Genomic DNA, 17,956 nt, shown 5'->3' on the forward strand with positions numbered 1-17,956 from the left:
GAACCATACCAAACTATTCTTAAGTCCTTGGGTCTTTTTATTTCATTTTACTAAATAAATATAATTCCTGGAAATAAAGAATCTTTGTTTGATTAATTGTTGATAAGGATAATGTTTTCTTCAAAGTACTTTTTAACCTTGTGCATGCTGTAAAGACCAAGAGATGTTGGCTTAAAAATCCTTTTTCAATTCAATTTTATTTATATAGCGCTAAATCATGAAACATGTCATCTCAAGGCACTTTACAAAATCAAGTTCAATCATATTATACAGATTGGGTCAGATTATACAGATTGGTCAAAAATGTCCTATATAAGGAAACCAGTTGATTGCATCAAAGTCCCGACAAGCAGCATTCACTCCTGGGGAACCGTAGAGCCACAGGGAGAGTCGTCTGCATTGTACATGGCTTTGCTGCAATCCCTCATACTGAGCAAGCATGAAGCGACAGTGGGAAGAAAAACTCCCCATTAATGGGAAGGAAAACCTCCGGCAGAACCGGGCTCAGTATGAATGGTCATCTGCCTCGACCGACTGGGGTTACGGAAGACAGAGCAGAGACACAACAAGAGAGACAAAAAAGCACAGAAGCACACATTGATCTAGTAATCTGTTCTACATTAGATGGTAGTAGCGGGTGAGCCGTCTTCTCTGGATGATGTCACAGTTAACAGAACGCCAGACCAGGTGTACCTACTATGAAGAAAAAGAGAGAGAGCAAAAAGTTAAAAGCTGAAATGACGACAGTCATTTCAATGTAATACAATGCAAAACTGGAGAACAGTAGACTGAAGAACAGTAGAAATCAGTAGAGTGAGAAAATTAGATCCTGATATACTCCAGTAGCCTAAGCCTATAGCAGTAAAACTATAAAGATAGCTGAAAGTAACATGAGCCACTAGTTATAATTTTTGTCAAAAAGAAAAGTTTTAAGCCTAGTCTTAAAAGTAGACAGGGTGTCTGCCTCACGGACCAAAACTGGGAGTTGGTTCCACAGGAGAGGAGCCTGATAGCTAAAGGATCTGCCTCCCATTCTACTTTTAGAGACTCTAGGAACCACCAGCAGACCTGCAGTCTGAGAGCAAAGTGCTCTGTTAGGAACATACGGGGTAATCAGAGCTCTGATATATGATGGAGCTTGATTATTAAGGGCTTTATACGTTAGAAGGAGAATTTTAAATTCTATTCTTGATTTAACAGGAAGCCAATGAAGGGAAGCTAAAATTGGAGAAATATGATCCCTCTTGTTGATTTTCATCAGAACTCTTGCTGCAGCATTTTGAATCAGCTGAAGACTTCAAACTGCATTTTGTGGACTTCCTGATAGTAAAGAATTACGATAGTCCAGCCTTGAAGTAACAAATGCATGGACTAGTTTTTCAGCATCACTCCTGGACAGAATGTTTCTAATTTTGGCGATATTCCAGAGGTGAAAAAAGGAAACTCTGGAAACCTGTTTAATATGAGATTTAAATGACATGTCTTGGTCGAAAACAACACCAAGATTTTTAACTTTATTACCAGAGGCCAAATTAATGCCATCCAGATTAAGTGATTGATTAAGAACTTTATTTTTTGAAGACTCTGGCCCAAAGATTACAACTTCTGTCTTGTCAGAATTTAAATGCAGGAAATTTAAAGTCATCCAGGTTTTGATGTCATCAAGACATGACTGCAGTCGAAGTAACTGATTGGATTCATCAGGATTTATGGATAAATATAGCTGAGTGTCATCAGCATAACAGTGGAAATCAATCCCATGCTGTCTGATAATTTTGCCAATCGGAAGCATATATATAGTAAATAGAATTGGTCCAAGGACTGAACCCTGTGGTACTCCACAGGACCCTAGAGGACCAAAGTGACCCTAGAGTTTGAGGAAGATTTATTATTAACATGAACAAACTGGAATCTGTCCGACAGGTAAGATTTAAACCAGCCTAATGCTTTTCCCTTAATCCCTACAGTATCCTCAAGCCTTTGTAGGAGAATATTGTGATCAACTGTATCAAATGCAGCACTGAGATCTAACAGGACAAGTATAGACACAAGTCCATTATCTGAGGCCATGAGAATATCATTGGTGACCTTCACCAGAGCTGTTTCAGTGCTATGATGAGCTCTGAAGCCTGACTGAAACTCCTCAAGTAGGTCATTACTTTGTAAATGTTCACATAGTTGATTAGCAACTACTTTCTCAAGAATTTTAGATAAGAAAAGAAGATTAGATATAGGTCTGTAATTTACTAACTCATCTTGATCAAGAGATGGTTTCTTAAAGGTATACTATGCAACCGGGGTTGATTTTCCAGCGAGGCTCCCCCCAGAGGGCGAAAGTAAAAGTGCACTGTCGTAAAGATGCTCAGCTGTTCTGGTTTCTCCAACAAGCCAGGCGCGGTTGTTTTGAGCTTAGCAGACAGGCGAATGCAACGAAATGTGGAAAAACGGCAGTACAAACAATGACTAACACAGTGAAGTATGAACATCAAGCTTCCCGCAGCGCTATCTTGGTGAGGCGGCGCCGAGGCCGCCTCGCCGGCCGCAGCCGGTTTTATTATTATTATTAATTATTATTATTATTATTATTATTATGTTGGCGAGACGCTACCGCCACCGCCGCCGCCTCGCCGCGGCCGGCGCGGTAGCGTCTCGCCAACATTTAAAAAAAATAAATAAAAAATAATAATAATAATAATAAAACTCGATATGCTTGCATGTTTACTTGACGTTAACATGCGGTTCTTTGTTGTTGCTTTCGCGCGTGCATATAGTGAATGGCAGGGCAAAAACACATGGAGTTCTCGCTGTAAAGCGAGACTTCTGTGTGTGCGGGCCGTGAGCTCTTGCAATTGCAAGTACGGTATTTCCCCCACAGACCCCCAGGGCGGCCGAGAAAACCTTTGTTCGACCTGAAATGACTCATTTAATCATCCAAAACGGTATGGAACACATTAATTAACTGAAAAATGTTGCATAGTATGCTTTTAAGTAAGGGTTTAATAACAGCTACTTTAAAAGCCTGTGGTACATATCCATTTACCAAGGATAGATTAATCATGTCTAAAATAGGACCACTGATCAGAGGGAATACCTCCTTAAACAACTTGGTTGGGATTGGGTCTAACATACAGGTAGAAGGTTTAGATGAAGCTAAAATTTTAGATAGCTCAGAAAGCTCTACTGCTTTTAAACAGTTCAGACACTGCGCAGGTTCTAAGGATTCCTCCAATGCTGCCTCACTTACTGAGGACGAGGTAATCATGTTTGGGAGGATGCCAATTATTTTATTTTTAATGGAATCAATTACAATAATGTAATCATGCTAATTCCACTTATGTTCATCCATTAAAATGATTATCAATTCAAAAACCCTTAGATGAACCCTTAATTAAGGGTAGTGTGAAAGACTAAAGATGGCATTCTTTGGTCGTTTAGCCACACATTGTCTTAACATGACTCTTAGGTGCGCACCCCCATTTGAAAAATCCTGGATCCGCCCCTGAACAGGATTCAAATTATAAACACTTTATTACAATAAAAATAAAGCCTAAAAACTGTACAGCAAGTAACTCTAAAAGCTTTACTTAAAAGTGCAAACACACTTTTAACACACAAAAATACACATAGTCAACCATAGTCAACACAAAAATAGTAATAAAAAGTCCAGCTCCAAACCATCCTGCAGTTGGAGGGTAGAGCGGGTCAGCTACTTCTGCTCGGCGGCCTTCTGCAGTCCAGCCCCCCCCCCCCCCCCAAGTTATTGACCCAGCGGTTGAGCCGAGGAGGCCAGCGTCTCCCCTGAGCATCTCTTCCATCCTGCCTTCGTCCCTGGCTCGGATAGGTTCCTCCCTGTCCGGCAATTGTGCATAGCAGCTTGAGCGGCAGTTTTCGGCTCAGGTGCGCCTCACCCTTGCCCCACTACGACCTCGCTGCTCCCGGTCCTGGGGTCCATTTCTGCTTTGACTCAGTCTGGATCTGTCGCACATCTTTTGTGTCGCAGTGTGGCTGGACAGCGCTTCCCTCAAGCTGCCTCTTCAGGTTCCTCCCCATCACTGCTCGTCGGTCAGCCGCTGGTCAAGCGCTGGCTGGGCGCCAGCAGCTCCTCCACAGCCTGCTCTGTCAGTCTCTCCTTCTCTCTCCCTCGGTGTGGCCGCACCTTTTCTTCCTGCCTCATCACTCTGGATGAGATACACCTGTGTAATCAGTCAGTCAGTGGCCAGAGGAAAGGGGTAGGAACTGGTGTCTCCAAAAAGCATGCACAGAAATATACATCCAACCATGTAACAAGACAAAGCTGAAACAAAAACATGCACATAAAAAATCCACCTTCCTACAAACACAACCTCTTACAGATAAATTAGTGGTTGTTATTCTCCAATACACTTAATCAGATTGATATACAGCATTTACAGTGTGTTAGAAATATTTGACTCAGATTGTTCTTGCAAAAATAAACTCCAAGCAAATGTTGATGTAACTCATATTGTCAAGGAGTTATAGATGGTGATGCCTGTGGGCAGGAAGGATCTCCTGTAGCGGTCTGTTTTGCATCCAATCTGAGCACGGACCGCGGAACCGGTAGGGCCGGTTCTACTGCCTCCTTTTAGACCCAAGCGGCAGATAACCCATAGGTATTTGAAATGGATTATTTCAGTGGACCTGGCCACAGTCCTACAGCATATTACCTGTCCAGCCTCTGAAACCGTGGATGAGCTGGAGCACAACAACACTTTACTGAGCAGTGTTCTTGATTCTCATGCTCCTGTTAAGACACGTGAAGTCGCGTTTGAATGTTCTGATCCCTGGTACACACTGAAACTATGGAAGATTAAAACAGCTGGCCGTGCACTGGAACGTCAACTTAGACACATTGGCCTCTGTCCACAAACTGGCCTTCCGCAAGCATCAATACATGTATGGCCAGGTGCTAAGGTTTGCTTGGTCAACATTCTACTCCAACCTCATTAAGAGGAACGCTAGAAAGTCTGAGAAGCTCTTCTCCACAATAAATCACCTCCTGAAGCCACAAATACAGTCACTGACTGAAGCTACAGTTGAGTAATGCAATAGTTTCATCAACATCTGCTCTGTGTTGCCCACTCTTCCTCTCCCTCATCCCCTGCTCTGACCAACCTTGTGTGGAGTCCACCTTCCCTGCCTTGCTTCTCTGATGTCCAGCAGAGTTACATTGAGAAAATCATCAGAGAAATGAAGCTGACCACCTACTGCTTCCCAACCCCTTCCCAACTACTACTACTTTCATTAAATCACAATCTCCATCCTCAGCCTAATCATTACTCAGGTTGTTGAAGCAGCTTTGAAGGCATCAAATGTCCCCTTCCTGAAGAAACCCTCCCTGGACCCAGACAACCTCACAAAATACAGACCTATTTTTAACTTCCCCTTCTATCGAAGGTACTTGAGAAAAAACAGTTGCCATGCAGCTTCAGGACTACCTCACACATAATCTGTTTGAAAATTTTAAGTCAGACTTTCATTCAGTCCACAGGACTGAGACAGCTCTGCTCAGGCTTCTGATGACTGCTGGCTCAGGGTCACCATCACTCCTCATCCTTCTGGGCAGCAGCTTTCAACATCATAGACCACAGCATCCTTATTGATCGTCTCTATAACATCTTTCAACTTACAGACCATGGTTTAAGTCTTAAACGCACAGTGCTGAGACCCACCCTGGACCCACTGCAGTTTGCCTACTGGCCCAACATCGGAGTAGAGGACGCCATCATCTACCTGCTAATATATATATATATATATATATATATATATATATATATATATATATATATAATAAAAACTTTGTTTTTTGTTTTGCAACATGCATACATCCTGTCAGAATATTCTATTACTTTAAATCCCACTAAGATTATTTAAAACGCACTGGACCATTTGTTATAATAGCTATAGTTTTAAAGTTAAAGCAAAAAAAAAAAAAAAAAAAAAAAAAAAAAACGGATTTTTTTTTCAATATTCAACGATTTATAGTTGATTAAAATTGATTCTGTGCCTGGTCAACACATTACACTAAGATGAGCTGTCGACCGCCCCAAGATGCCGCCCCCAAATCCCGTCAGCGCACATAGACGAAAGCAGTCGATGCGGGGTCTACTCTTATATTATGTATATGCTTTCAACACCATCAGGCGGCGTCACTTTCTGTTTGCGGTAAGGCGTATTGTGTCACTTCCTGTTGTCACAGTGTGAATCACTGTCTGTTGCTCCAGACTCTTTCGCTTTTATCTTTAATCTCTTTGCTGTAACCTATGTTTCTAAGACATTAAACACTTTTAAAAATGTTCTTTTGCTGCACATCGTGCTTGGGAACTCCTCGTGTTTCACACGGTTTGCTTTTTTGCCGTGGTAAGAGGCCGCTAGCCTAGCTTTAGCCTAGCTTTAGCTCCACAATGGCTTCCTCCCCCACGCTTCCCTCCGCTTCTCCGTCTCTGTCTTAGTCTCCCCCTAGCTCCTGCTCTCTGTGTCAGATGTTTAGTTATTCCTCTGCCTCCTTTAGTGATAATGGTACATGTAATAGATGTAGTGTTGTTGTAGCTTTGGAGGCAAGGGTGTCAGAATTGGAGACCCGGCTCCGGGCTGTTGAAAAACCAGCTGATAGCCGCCCCTTTGCTAGCGTGGAGCCACATAGAGTAACTTCAAGTAGTGGTCCTCCAGCACCAGCACACGAGCAGCCAGGTAACCAGGCCGGCTGGGTGATGGTTCATAGGAAGCATAGCTCTAGATTTCAGCCCTCAGGTCACCACCAACCCATCTGCGTTTCTAACAAATTTTCCCCATTCAGCGACACACTCGCTGAGAAGCCGACCCCGATTACTGGGAGCTCTATAGTCAGAAACGTAGAACTACTAGACACCAGGGACCATAGTCAAATGCCTGCCAGGGGCCAGAACGGGCGACATCGAATCCTACCTGAAACTGGCTAAGGATAAGCGTAAATACAGTAAGATTGTTATTCATGCTGGCGGTAATGACACTCTGGCATGCCGATCAGAGGTCACTAAAGTTGGTGTTACTTCAGTGTGTAAGTTTGCTAAAACAATGTTGGACTCCGTCATTTTCTCTCATCCCCTGCCTGATCTGACCAGTGATGACATGTTTAGCCATATGTTATCATTTAACCGCTGGTTGTCTAGGCGGTGTCCTGAAAATGACGTGGGCTACATTGATAACTGGCGAACTTTCTGGGGAAAACCTGGTCTGATCCAGAGAGACGGCATCCATCCCACTTTGGATGGTGCAGCTCTTTGGAGGCTGCACCACTCGTGCCAATGCCAAACCGACGTTTGGCATTGGCACGAGTGACAAAAGGTTTGGCTATAGCAGCCCGGCCGTAGATATTGACCCTGTGGAGCTCCCAACGGACAGTTTTGGTGGAAACAGGAGAGTTGAGATGCACATTTAATTCTGCCGTGATTTGGGGAGCCGTGGTTTTATGTTTTCTGGATATAATCCGGGTTAGCACCCGAACATCCCTTTCAGACAGCTTCCTCTTGCGTCCACAGTTAATCCTGTTGGATGTGGTTCGTCCTTCTTGGTGGTATGCTGACATTACCCTGGATACCGTGGCTCTTGATACATCACAAAGACTTGCTGTCTTGGTCACAGATGCGCCAGCAAGACGCGCACCAAAAATTTGTCCTCTTTTGAACTCTGGTATGTCACCCATAATGTTGTGTGCATAGCAATATTTTAAGCAAAACTGTGCTCTTACCCTGCTAATTGGACATGCACACTCTGCTCTTATTGGTTCAATGTGCAATTAATGAAGATTGGCCACCAGGCTGGTCCAATTTAGTCATGAAACCTCCCACACAAAAGGAAAAAAAAAGAATGCAAACTGTTTTGCGAAAATATTCTTGATGAGATGTGTGAGATAAAGGAATAAAGGACATTTTAACGTTCTATTGTTGTATATGTGTCATTCAGCAGGCCACAAGATTGCTAACCAATTCAGGGATAGCAGTGGACTCAGACTTGCAGGTGAGAGGGACTTGTGGAAATATTAAGACCTAATTTTACTCAGGAGAGACTTAAAGTAGTAAAAGAACAGAGAATAGTGTAAGAATAAGTGAATACCTTATTTACAATATAACTGAACCGTTGGAAAAAAAACTCAAATCACTTTTTTCCCGCCCTGTTATGTCAGCTACACAACATTCAGTATCGTTACCATAGAAACAGACAACAGCGCCAATATATCAGAATTATACTAAAAGACACGCAAATAATTTCCCACATAAAAAACAGGACTTTCAGTCCATTACAGTTTTCTGTTTTTAGAGGGTTGTTTATTTTGCGTTTATTAAGTGATGGCTGTAGTATATTAGCTTTCACTGCTATAAGCTTTTGCAGCAGTGATTGATTAATTTAAACACCTGCTCTACTGATGGTCTATTGGAGTTGGTGTTTAGGTTGAACATAAAGAACACCTTTTAATTGAAGCTTCTTGTACTGTTTTAATCCCAGCTTCACTTAATTAAAACTTTTTCCTGACCTTGTTATCTAGTTGTCAAAGTGTTGACATTCAGTAGCAAGCACTGGACCTCTTTTTCTTTTATATGTCCACGTACATTTAAGATTTAGCGTGTTATGTTGACAACTCATGAGCAAGCTGCTTTTTGCAATCTAGCAGGAAGGTAAGGATAGGATCTTGCAGGTGTGACGTCACGCTGCAGGGGGTCCAAAGATAAAAGATTTAAACAATTTTGGCATTGAAATTTCAGATTTAAGGGAGTTAGAAAGTTCACTTAGTAAAAGTGCAAATAATAAATCTGATTACCGATTACTTTTAAGCTGGTTGAACATACAGCGACAGATTGGTGACCTGTCCAGGGTGATCCTACCTCTCACCCAGAACGTGGCTGGAGATATGCACCAGCACCTCCTGATCCCACTGAGGGATAAGGGTTAAAGAAAATGGATGGTTGAACATAGTCCACTCTCCTAGATTCTATCAAATCAGTATTGATACCCTGCTGTTGGATGTTCTTGACAGAAAGACGAAGTTGCTTAATCATATTCTGCTTAAGGCCCCATAAGATCTTGTCCGAGTCCTGGTTTAAAAGTAAATTAATTTTAAAAAGTGACCTAAAATGGACCATCAATGTTCTACAAAATTAATATATTTATTTGATTTCTTTGATTTGTACTGTCTGGTGCTTGGTGCAGTATTTTAATTATTGTGAATATTTCGGACACTTCTTAACTTGTTTGGCATGCATATTTTTACAGGGCACATAAATGCTTATGCCAGCCAATTCAGGGACAGATGCAAAGTCAGATGCACAGGTGAGACAGTCAGAAAAATTTAAAATACATTAAACTAAAACCAGCAGGCCTTTTGTCAGAAGATAGTGGAAATTAAATAAAATTCTATTTTCTCAAGGAAATCCATTCATCGCTAGAGAACATCAAAGAATCTAAGGATGAAAGCCAGGAGGGAGGGAGAGGCTGCAGTCTTGAAGCAAAGAATATAGACGATTTTTTTGATACATTCACAAAATCAGATCAGCCAAATTCCGAAGTCATTGAGACTAAAAAACTTTCAAATAGAACGTTGCATTTTCAGGACAGGTGGTATAAACAGCATCCATGGCTTCACTACAATGATAAAGCAAAAGGCATTCTTTGCTTTTTATTGTGTTAAAACTTACACAATTGAAAAAAGTACTTTGTCTAAAAAAGCAGATCCAGCATTTTTAATTAAGGGGTTTACAAACTGGAAGAATGCTACGACAAGATTTAAGCACCATGAGCTTAGTCAAAGCCACTTACATGCAGTTATGGTATATGCACAAAAAGGGAAAGAAGTCGATGCTCTGCTGTCCAGTGCTGTTGCAAAACAACAACAAGAGGCACGATACTGCTTGCAAAATGTAGTGGGGTCAGTAATGTACTTAGCCAGGCAAGGACTAGCAATAAGAGGACATGATATTAAAGACGCCAATTTGATTCAGTTATTAAAATTTAAATCTAAGGGTGATGAATGTCTCTCTCGCCGGCTTTCACAGTATCGTGACTACACATCCCCAAAGGTGCAAAATGAAATTTTGCAGTTACTGGGCAATACCATTGTGAGAGAAATTGCTGCATCTATTCAATCTTTACCAGTTTTGCAGTATTCTCTCATCATTGATGGAACAAGACATTTCAGGTACAGAGCAAGAATGAATCTGTCTTCGGTTTGTAGATCATGACTTAGTACCTCAGTAGGTTTTATTCGGGTTGTATCAGGTTCCAGGAACCACAGGTGCCGAAATTGCAAAAGCAGCCCTTGATGTACTGCAACGACTAAATATCCCTCTATCTTCATTACATGGTCAGACGTATGACAGTGCTGCAAATATGTCTGGGAAATATTCAGGAGTATAAGCAGAGCTAAAGAAAATGCAGCCACTGGCATTGGTTGTTCACTGCGGAGCCCACTGCCTCAACCTCATCACTGAATCTGTTTGTCAGGCCAGTCCAGTTGTACGTGATGCTTTGCAATGGGTTCATGAGTTAGGTACTCTAAGCAAGCAGTCAGGGAAATTTAAGTTGTTGTTTTCTGCCACTGCTTCAAGTGCAGAAGGGTCAAGTATCTCTCTTAGACCACTATGTCCTACCCGGTGGACGATCCGTGGTAAAGCCATTACTGCTGTTCTAAGCCAATATGAGTCTGTCCTCGAAAGCTTGGAACAAATGGCATCAAGCAATGTTAAGGCAAATGGTCTCTTTGAGAGATTTGAAAAAGGCAACACTGTTCTGGGACTTCATTTGGCACTTTTGGTTGTTGACGACATGGAATGTCTTAACAGGTCAATTCAAAAACGCACCGAGACTATTTCTGGGATGAACGAAGCTATTGGGTGTGTGAGATCCAGTCTTGCTGAAAAAAGAAATGATGTAAAGTTTCATGACATTTTTGATCAGGCTACACAAATGGTAGATGCTCTTGGCTTAAAAGAAATCAAGATGCCTCACCAAAGAAGACCACCAAAACGTTATAGTGGTGATGCAAGCCAACACTGCCTCAAGACAGCTGAGGAGCATTACAGAGCTGAGTTATATCACATGCTTGACACTGTGTTGATATGCAATTTCAGGAGAGGTTCACTCAGTCTGAGTTGGAGAAACTAGAGGCTATTTTACTTTCTGGAGATGTGGATGAAACTGTGGACCAGTATCCAGAATTAAGTACCCACAGTCTGAAGGTTCAGTTGAACATGTTTCATGCTAAGTATGCTTGCAAGTCCAGTGATGAGGTGGTCACATTTCTCAGAGAGATGACAACAGAAGTCAGAGGGTTGTTTGATCAAGTGGAAACGCTTGTTAGATTGTTTTTGGTGAACCCAGTGTCTTCAGCTGAGGCAGAGAGGAGTTTTAGTGCTCTCAGGAGGCTAAATACATGGCTCAGATCAACAATGACTCAAGTAAGGCTTAACAATGCTGCTGTGTGCCATGTCCACCAAACAAAACTAGACAATTTAGACATTGATTAAATATGTCAGCAGTTTGTGTCAGTGAGTGACAGAAGAAGGCAGGTGTTTGGCACTTTTAAATGAGTCTGTGCTGGGGCTTCTTTCAAAGTTTAGGTTTAATGTCAAAATCTCAGATGGAAGGCAGGGGTATCAAGCCATTAATCAATATTGAATCTGTTTTCCTGTTCAGAGTTGTTCGGTTTCTGACGTAGAAAGCTTTGATTGTTTTTGGTTGTTTGTCTCTTCTATCGGCTTATTTTTGGGGAAACTTGTTAGGTTTAGATTTATGTGATATTTTTGCACAAAATATATTAGTGAATATTGTAACAGTTATGTTTTCAACTGTAAGCATTAAATTAATATATGTTATTCACATTTTTTTGGCTTTATCCTTTCCAAAAAAAAAAAAAAAAAAGGCGTCGCGCAGGTAGCTCCCTTTCCCTATGAGCCGTCCCCACCAACTTTCAACACAAAGTTACACCCTTGCCTCTGGTAATAAAGTAAAAAATCTTGGTGTTATTTTCGACCAAGACATGTCATTTAAATCCCATATTCAACAGGTTTCCAGAGTTTTCTTTTTTGACCTCAGGAATATCGCCAAAATTATAAACATTCTGACCAGGGGTGATGCTGAAAAACTAGTCCATGCATTTGTTACTTCAAGGCTGGACTATTGTAATTCTTTACTATCAGGAAGTCCACAAAATGCAGTTCAAAGCCTTCAGCTGATCCAGAATGCTGCAGCAAGAGTTCTGATGAAAATCAACAAGAGGGATCATATTTCTCCAACTTTAGCTTCCCTTCATTGGCCTCCTGTTAAATCAAGAATAGAATTTAAAATTCTTCTCCTAACGTATAAAGCCCTTAATAATCATGCTTCATCATATATCAGAGCTCTGATTACCCTGTATGTTCCTAACAGAGCACTTCGCTCTCAGACTGCAGGTGGTTCCTAGAGTCTCTAAAAGTAGAATGGGAGGCAGATCCTTTAGCTATCAGGCTCCTCTCCTGTGGAACTAACTCCCTGTTTTGGTCCGTGAGGCAGACACTCCGTCTACTTTTAAGACTAATCTTAAAACTTTCCTTTTTGACAAAGCTTTTAGTTGGAGTGGCTCATGTTACCTTGAGCTATCTCTATAGTTATGCTGCTATAGGTGTAGGCTACTGGAGGACATCAGGGTCTATTTCCTACTGTTCTCCAATTTGCATTGCTTGTCATCATTTCAGCTTTTAACTTTTTGTTCTCTCTCTTTTCTTCATATTAGGTACATCTGGTCTGGCGTTCTGTTAACTGTGACATCATCCAGAGAAGACAGATCACCCGCTATTACCATCTAATGTACAACAGATTACTGGATCAATGAGTGCTTGTGTGCTCTTTTGTCTCTCTTGTTGTGTCTCTGCTCTGTCTTCTGTAAGCCCCAGTCGATCGAGGCAGGTACAGTCCCAGTCTCTGGAAAGATATGGATGAGTGTTCTATATCTCTTCAGAATTTTTATCCTGGCCGCTGGTGTGGATAAACTCTGGGGAGATGAAAAAGAAAACATGAAGTGTAATACTCAAAGCCCTGGATGCAAGAATGCCTGCTATGATCGATCCTTTCCGCTGTCCCACACACTCTTCTGGGCAGGGCCAGATTAACACTACGCTGTACCCTGGGCAACAATATTCAAGGGCCCAATTATCACAACCCCAAGATAATCATAATCAGACAAAATACAAAATAGATTACCATAATAAACAGTAAATATACTCAATGCTTCAAATTCTGCCTTCTAGTGTATTTTGATCCCCAAAATAAATTCTCATTGAACTACAAATGCACTACATATCCGCTTGCCAAGGACATTCACAAATGATGCAATGAAGACAAAACACCAGTGGCATCTCTGGCATGACAAAATGGGGCACAAAAACTCACCTAATAGCAGGAACTGTTTTTTCTGTGATTAATACAAAATGACTTTGATAAATTTTAAATGAAACATATAAATTACCATAAACCACCACAACAGAAATATAATTTTATATAAATGTAATTTATTTTTTTACACATTAAATTACATAAATTACAAAAAAAGGCTCACTCATATTGTTCATTCATTGAACAGAAAAGATTCACATCGATCCTTCAATGAGGTAGCCAGGACAACAACTCTATATGGTCACACACAATCCAGCAGAATGTTAACGTAGCGAGTGCAACTCCAGTATTTTATTGGACGATCCGAGCTTGGAGCCATAGTATTTGTGCCCCACAGCTGTCTACTTAGAGAAAGTTGGGCATGCACACTGCAATTTCAGATGCTGATTATTTAAACAAATGTTGGTGGGTAGGCCAGAACTTCTGGGTGCCTCAAGAGGATTTAGGCTACTGAGCTTGTCAATATTCTGGCAGACTTAGATATTTAGACACAAATGTTTCTAACAGAATTTTATTGGCAAGGGTCTTTTTACAATATGACTAATGTCCCACGGATTATTGCGAACATACAGCTCCACAGAGACATCTGGTGGGGCCAGGCTTTAATTGGCCCCAAATGCAGAGACGCCATAGAAAAACACATTAGCATCAGTATAATCTGGTAAAATTGACCCACTACATTGAGAATAAATGGCCTCCACTTTCACAAAAGATAAATAAGCAAATGTGGCACTTGACGTCACACAACCTACTAAGTGCACGTTGGTTGGCGTCACCTTTTACCTGGCTCATGTAGGCAGACTGACCAATGGGGAGAGGGTCTCTCAACTCATATTCACAGTGATGGGCAGCGTCTCTCAATGCCTCTCTCAGCACCATATAGAGAGTTATATCACTCTGGTCTCTCTGTGTAGCGCAAAGGCTCCGGCAGACAGTTTAACATGAAGTGGGAGATACCAAGATGTTTTGTTTGTGCACTCGCTGCCCTTTTTTGTACAGTTGATGTTTGAAGTTGAACATTGAGAAAATGTAAAAGCAGCAAAACTCCAAATCAACCATTGTTAATTTATTCTTTAAAGTGTTTCTGCTTTCTGTTTCACTGCAAAGCAAACATAAAAAATAGAGGACAAATTAGATCATGTCCTCATATCCTTCAATTCAATTCAATTTTTATCCTTTCAGTGCAACAAAGATATGGTCAGCAACTGGGATTTAGTTGAACTTACGGTATTGTATTTTGCATTAGTGCAATAAAAGTTTGTCTCCTTCTCCACGTGCTTTTTTTGAAGTGTAAATACCACACTAGCTTGCTTTGTGACTAACTGGAGTAGAAAGCAAAAAAGCCATAAGATAAGTTACATATCCTTGTCAGAGTTATTAAAAACTTAAAATGGCTAACAAAGAGAAATAATTTTCACGTTTTTGTTCTTTTCCCCTGTTTTATTTTTGGATTGCAGTAATTTTGTTAACACCTCACTTCCCCATAGGTCAAAAGCAGAAATCCAAGAAGAAAGTTTGCAAGAAAAACAGATGTTTTAAATGTTTCAGAGATTTTTATGGTTTGTATTTATTTTATAGACACTTTGACATAAAAGTGATTGAACAGACTCTGTGTACACTCACATGTAAAATAAAACAAGGTAAAAAAATTTCTGTTGATGGATTTTTAGAATGTTTGTACCAAGAAGTTTTTTGAGATGAAAAGACAAATCCCATTCTTTGCTATACTACTGATGTGAATAGTTAGCCATCCCAGGTTTTGGCTGTCTTTGAAAATTCTTGGTCCCAGTCAGTGTCAAGGACATCACTCGAAATGTCAGTAGAGCCCTGGAAAGAGAAGCCTGACAGAAACGGCTTGAATCCATTACTTTGTGTAGGGCTCATATTAAAGCACTTCCTTTTCCTCAGATTTACCCCACCCTCACTTGCATGTTTCACATGTTGCGTGGGGACATGAGTAAGATCTAACTGCCTTTGTTTGCTCTTAGAAGTTTCTGTTTCATCAGGACGTTTTTCTAAATTAATCTGAGCTGTTGTAGATTTGGTTGTGCAGCCTTCTGACTGGCAATCATCTGCATTTTCCATTTGTTTTCTCTTCTTTGCCAGTGGCAGTTCACAGGCTAAGTCATTGTGACTAATTGGCTTAAGCATTGTTATTCCTTTTTTCCTTAATATTTCTGCTCCAATACTAACATGGTCAGATGTTTTCTTTTCCCTGGGTTTGAAAATAAATGCTGACAGTTTTGTACGCAGGTCTGTACATATTCTGGCTTCAGCTACCGTCTTTTCACTTACCAGAGCATTATCACCCTTTGTCCCAGGCAGGTGTATCTGTTGTTTTTTATCAAATGTGCTTTGTTCTGTGATTATTGCTGATGAGCCTAAGCAACTTTGGTCGGGTATATTCATATTTCCTTGAGTTGATGTAACTATGGGTAGGATCACATCATCTGGGGACAGTGATGGACTGATGGCAAGGAGCTGGTCCAAAGCACCCTCCACTGATAAACAACTCTTTTTGTTACTGGAGATTTCAGAGTTACGAGTTTCGTTGATGGAGACTAAACCTTGTAGTTGATGCTGGTATGTGGTAAGTGATGGGTCACAGTTAAGCTTCTCTTGGGTGTTGGTCCTTAGCCTAGGAAAGAAAGATTTTTTTTTTATAAAGCGCCTTTCAGAAACGCAAAGTGCTCTACAAACCAAAGTCACATTTGAGTTATACACAGCCTAAAACCGAGGATGAAAAAGCACAATAAGACCATGACATAAAAAGCCTACTAGAATGAAATGGTTTTTAAAAAGCATTCACAGTCAGCAAAGCCAAGTTGCAAGGGCCAAATGTTTCATAGTTTTAGAGCCAGTTTTAGAGACTGAAAGGCTATGTCCCCCATTAGTTTTTAGTCTCGCTTGAGGACAACCACAAAATTCTGGGTTTGGGATTAAAGGCTACCAGGAGCAAAGTGTGTGGTTAAAAGTTGACACAAATAATCAGGAGTCTGGCCAATAAAAGCCCTCCAGGTGAGAACAAGTACTTTCAACAATATTACAAATTCTAGGGGCTGCTAGGGGGCTGTCTGAATGGCAGACAGCAGCTTTTCAACACTGACAGCTGGTGTCAGTGGTGTGCACTCTGCTGCTATTAAGCATAACTGTGTGACATTACCACTTTAAAAGAAATGTGCAAGAAAAGGGGACGATCTGATCTTCTCCAAAGTTTGCCTCACAGAGTTAAAATTTAACCCCAGATTCCACATCCTCCATGCTTGCTTTATTTATGTACTTGCACGTCCAACCAACGGAGCAACTACGTTTAACTTTCGGTTTAACTCTGCACGGTTTGTTTTTCAACCGGCCAAGTGTGTGTGTTTGAGAATGAGACAGAAACAGAAGGGAGGTGATGCTGTCTAAATTCGCTCCAAAGTTTGCCTCACAGAGCTAAAAAAACAAGTAGGTTTTTGCCTTAGCCGTGACAGGAGTGATGAGAAAATACAGCATCTTTTGGTCTGCAGTCCTTCACTCGTTCTGTTGGTTGATACTGCAACTGCCGGTTGCATTAGAACTTATTTTTTGGCTGTTTCTACAGGGTGCTTAACTCAGTAATTTGCAGGTTTTGTCAGTAGATGCAAAAGGCTATCACATTGGCAGCAAGCCTTAAGCACTGAAATTTGCATTTTAACAAAATGAGAACTGTTTAGCATATTTCAGAGTTGCTCACCATATCAGTCTGTTCATCTCACTCTGAAGGAGGACAGGTAGGTTCAGTCCTTCCAGTACCATCTGACACTGGGTTCGATATTGTTGAAGAGGGTCAGTGGGGAACGTTGTTAACATTGCGTTTACATTTCCCAGGAGAGCACCGCCCTACAGAAATAATGCACCATATTGTTAATGACTCCCACAGGATCAGGCAGTAGAGGTAAAAATAAAATACTATAACAGAGGTTTGCACAATATGTTGCGAACAGATCATCCCAATATCAGTGTGTGCCATATTCATATCGCAAAGAATACTTTGAAATGCAATCATGGCTGGTTAATATATTCCAAGTGTTGAACTTGCATTTGGACATTTATTCTTGCAGACTCCAAAAGAAGGCCAATGCTCATCGTCCACATTCAGCAAACGTTGGCTAAATGTTCAGACGTCTGCTGAACGGTCGTTGAATGTCCGGAGACAATGTTAGCTGTATTTCAAATTGTGTTTCTGCTGAACTCTCTTAGTTGTTGGTTTGCATAAATCCAAAGAAAACATTTGACTACCACTACTTTCATTCATGCCATGTGGTCAGTTTGAGAAGTTCTTCCAAAAGTTAAAATGATGAAACACAGAGAAACCTCAGACCAGCAGATGTCTGCTTTGCAAAGACCGACCCTACGCTCTTTCTGATTGGCTAATGTCCCAGCTCTGGAAGTTTTCATTGGTTGAGAGCAGCTTTAGTTTAAAACCTTGAACAAAAGTTTAAACGGAATCAAGTAAATCTTTTTTTTTTTGTCTCATTTTCACATTGACAGAAATCCAGCACAGCGACGAAGAACTTCC

At 40.9% G+C, this 17,956-nt stretch overlaps 1 protein-coding gene across 3 annotated transcripts in view; it reads right to left on the bottom strand.

Moving 5' to 3' along the window:
• Nucleotides 1–14,319: 14,319 nt before the first annotated feature.
• mcm9 (minichromosome maintenance 9 homologous recombination repair factor) overlaps nt 14,320–17,956 on the bottom strand; it is a 76,791-nt gene continuing 73,154 nt past the window's right edge. For all 3 annotated transcript variants that reach the window (XM_036134602.1, XM_036134601.1, XM_036134603.1), the window contains 2 exons: nt 17,132–17,277; nt 14,320–16,054 (listed from right to left, as the gene is read on the bottom strand). In XM_036134602.1, coding sequence (XP_035990495.1) covers nt 15,160–16,054; nt 17,132–17,277 — 1,041 coding nt within the window. In that variant the 3' untranslated portion in view covers nt 14,320–15,159. The remainder of the gene's footprint in view (nt 16,055–17,131; nt 17,278–17,956) is intronic.

Source organism: Fundulus heteroclitus, unplaced genomic scaffold, assembly GCF_011125445.2.
Source record: "Fundulus heteroclitus isolate FHET01 unplaced genomic scaffold, MU-UCD_Fhet_4.1 scaffold_86, whole genome shotgun sequence".
NCBI lineage: Eukaryota > Metazoa > Chordata > Actinopteri > Cyprinodontiformes > Fundulidae > Fundulus > Fundulus heteroclitus.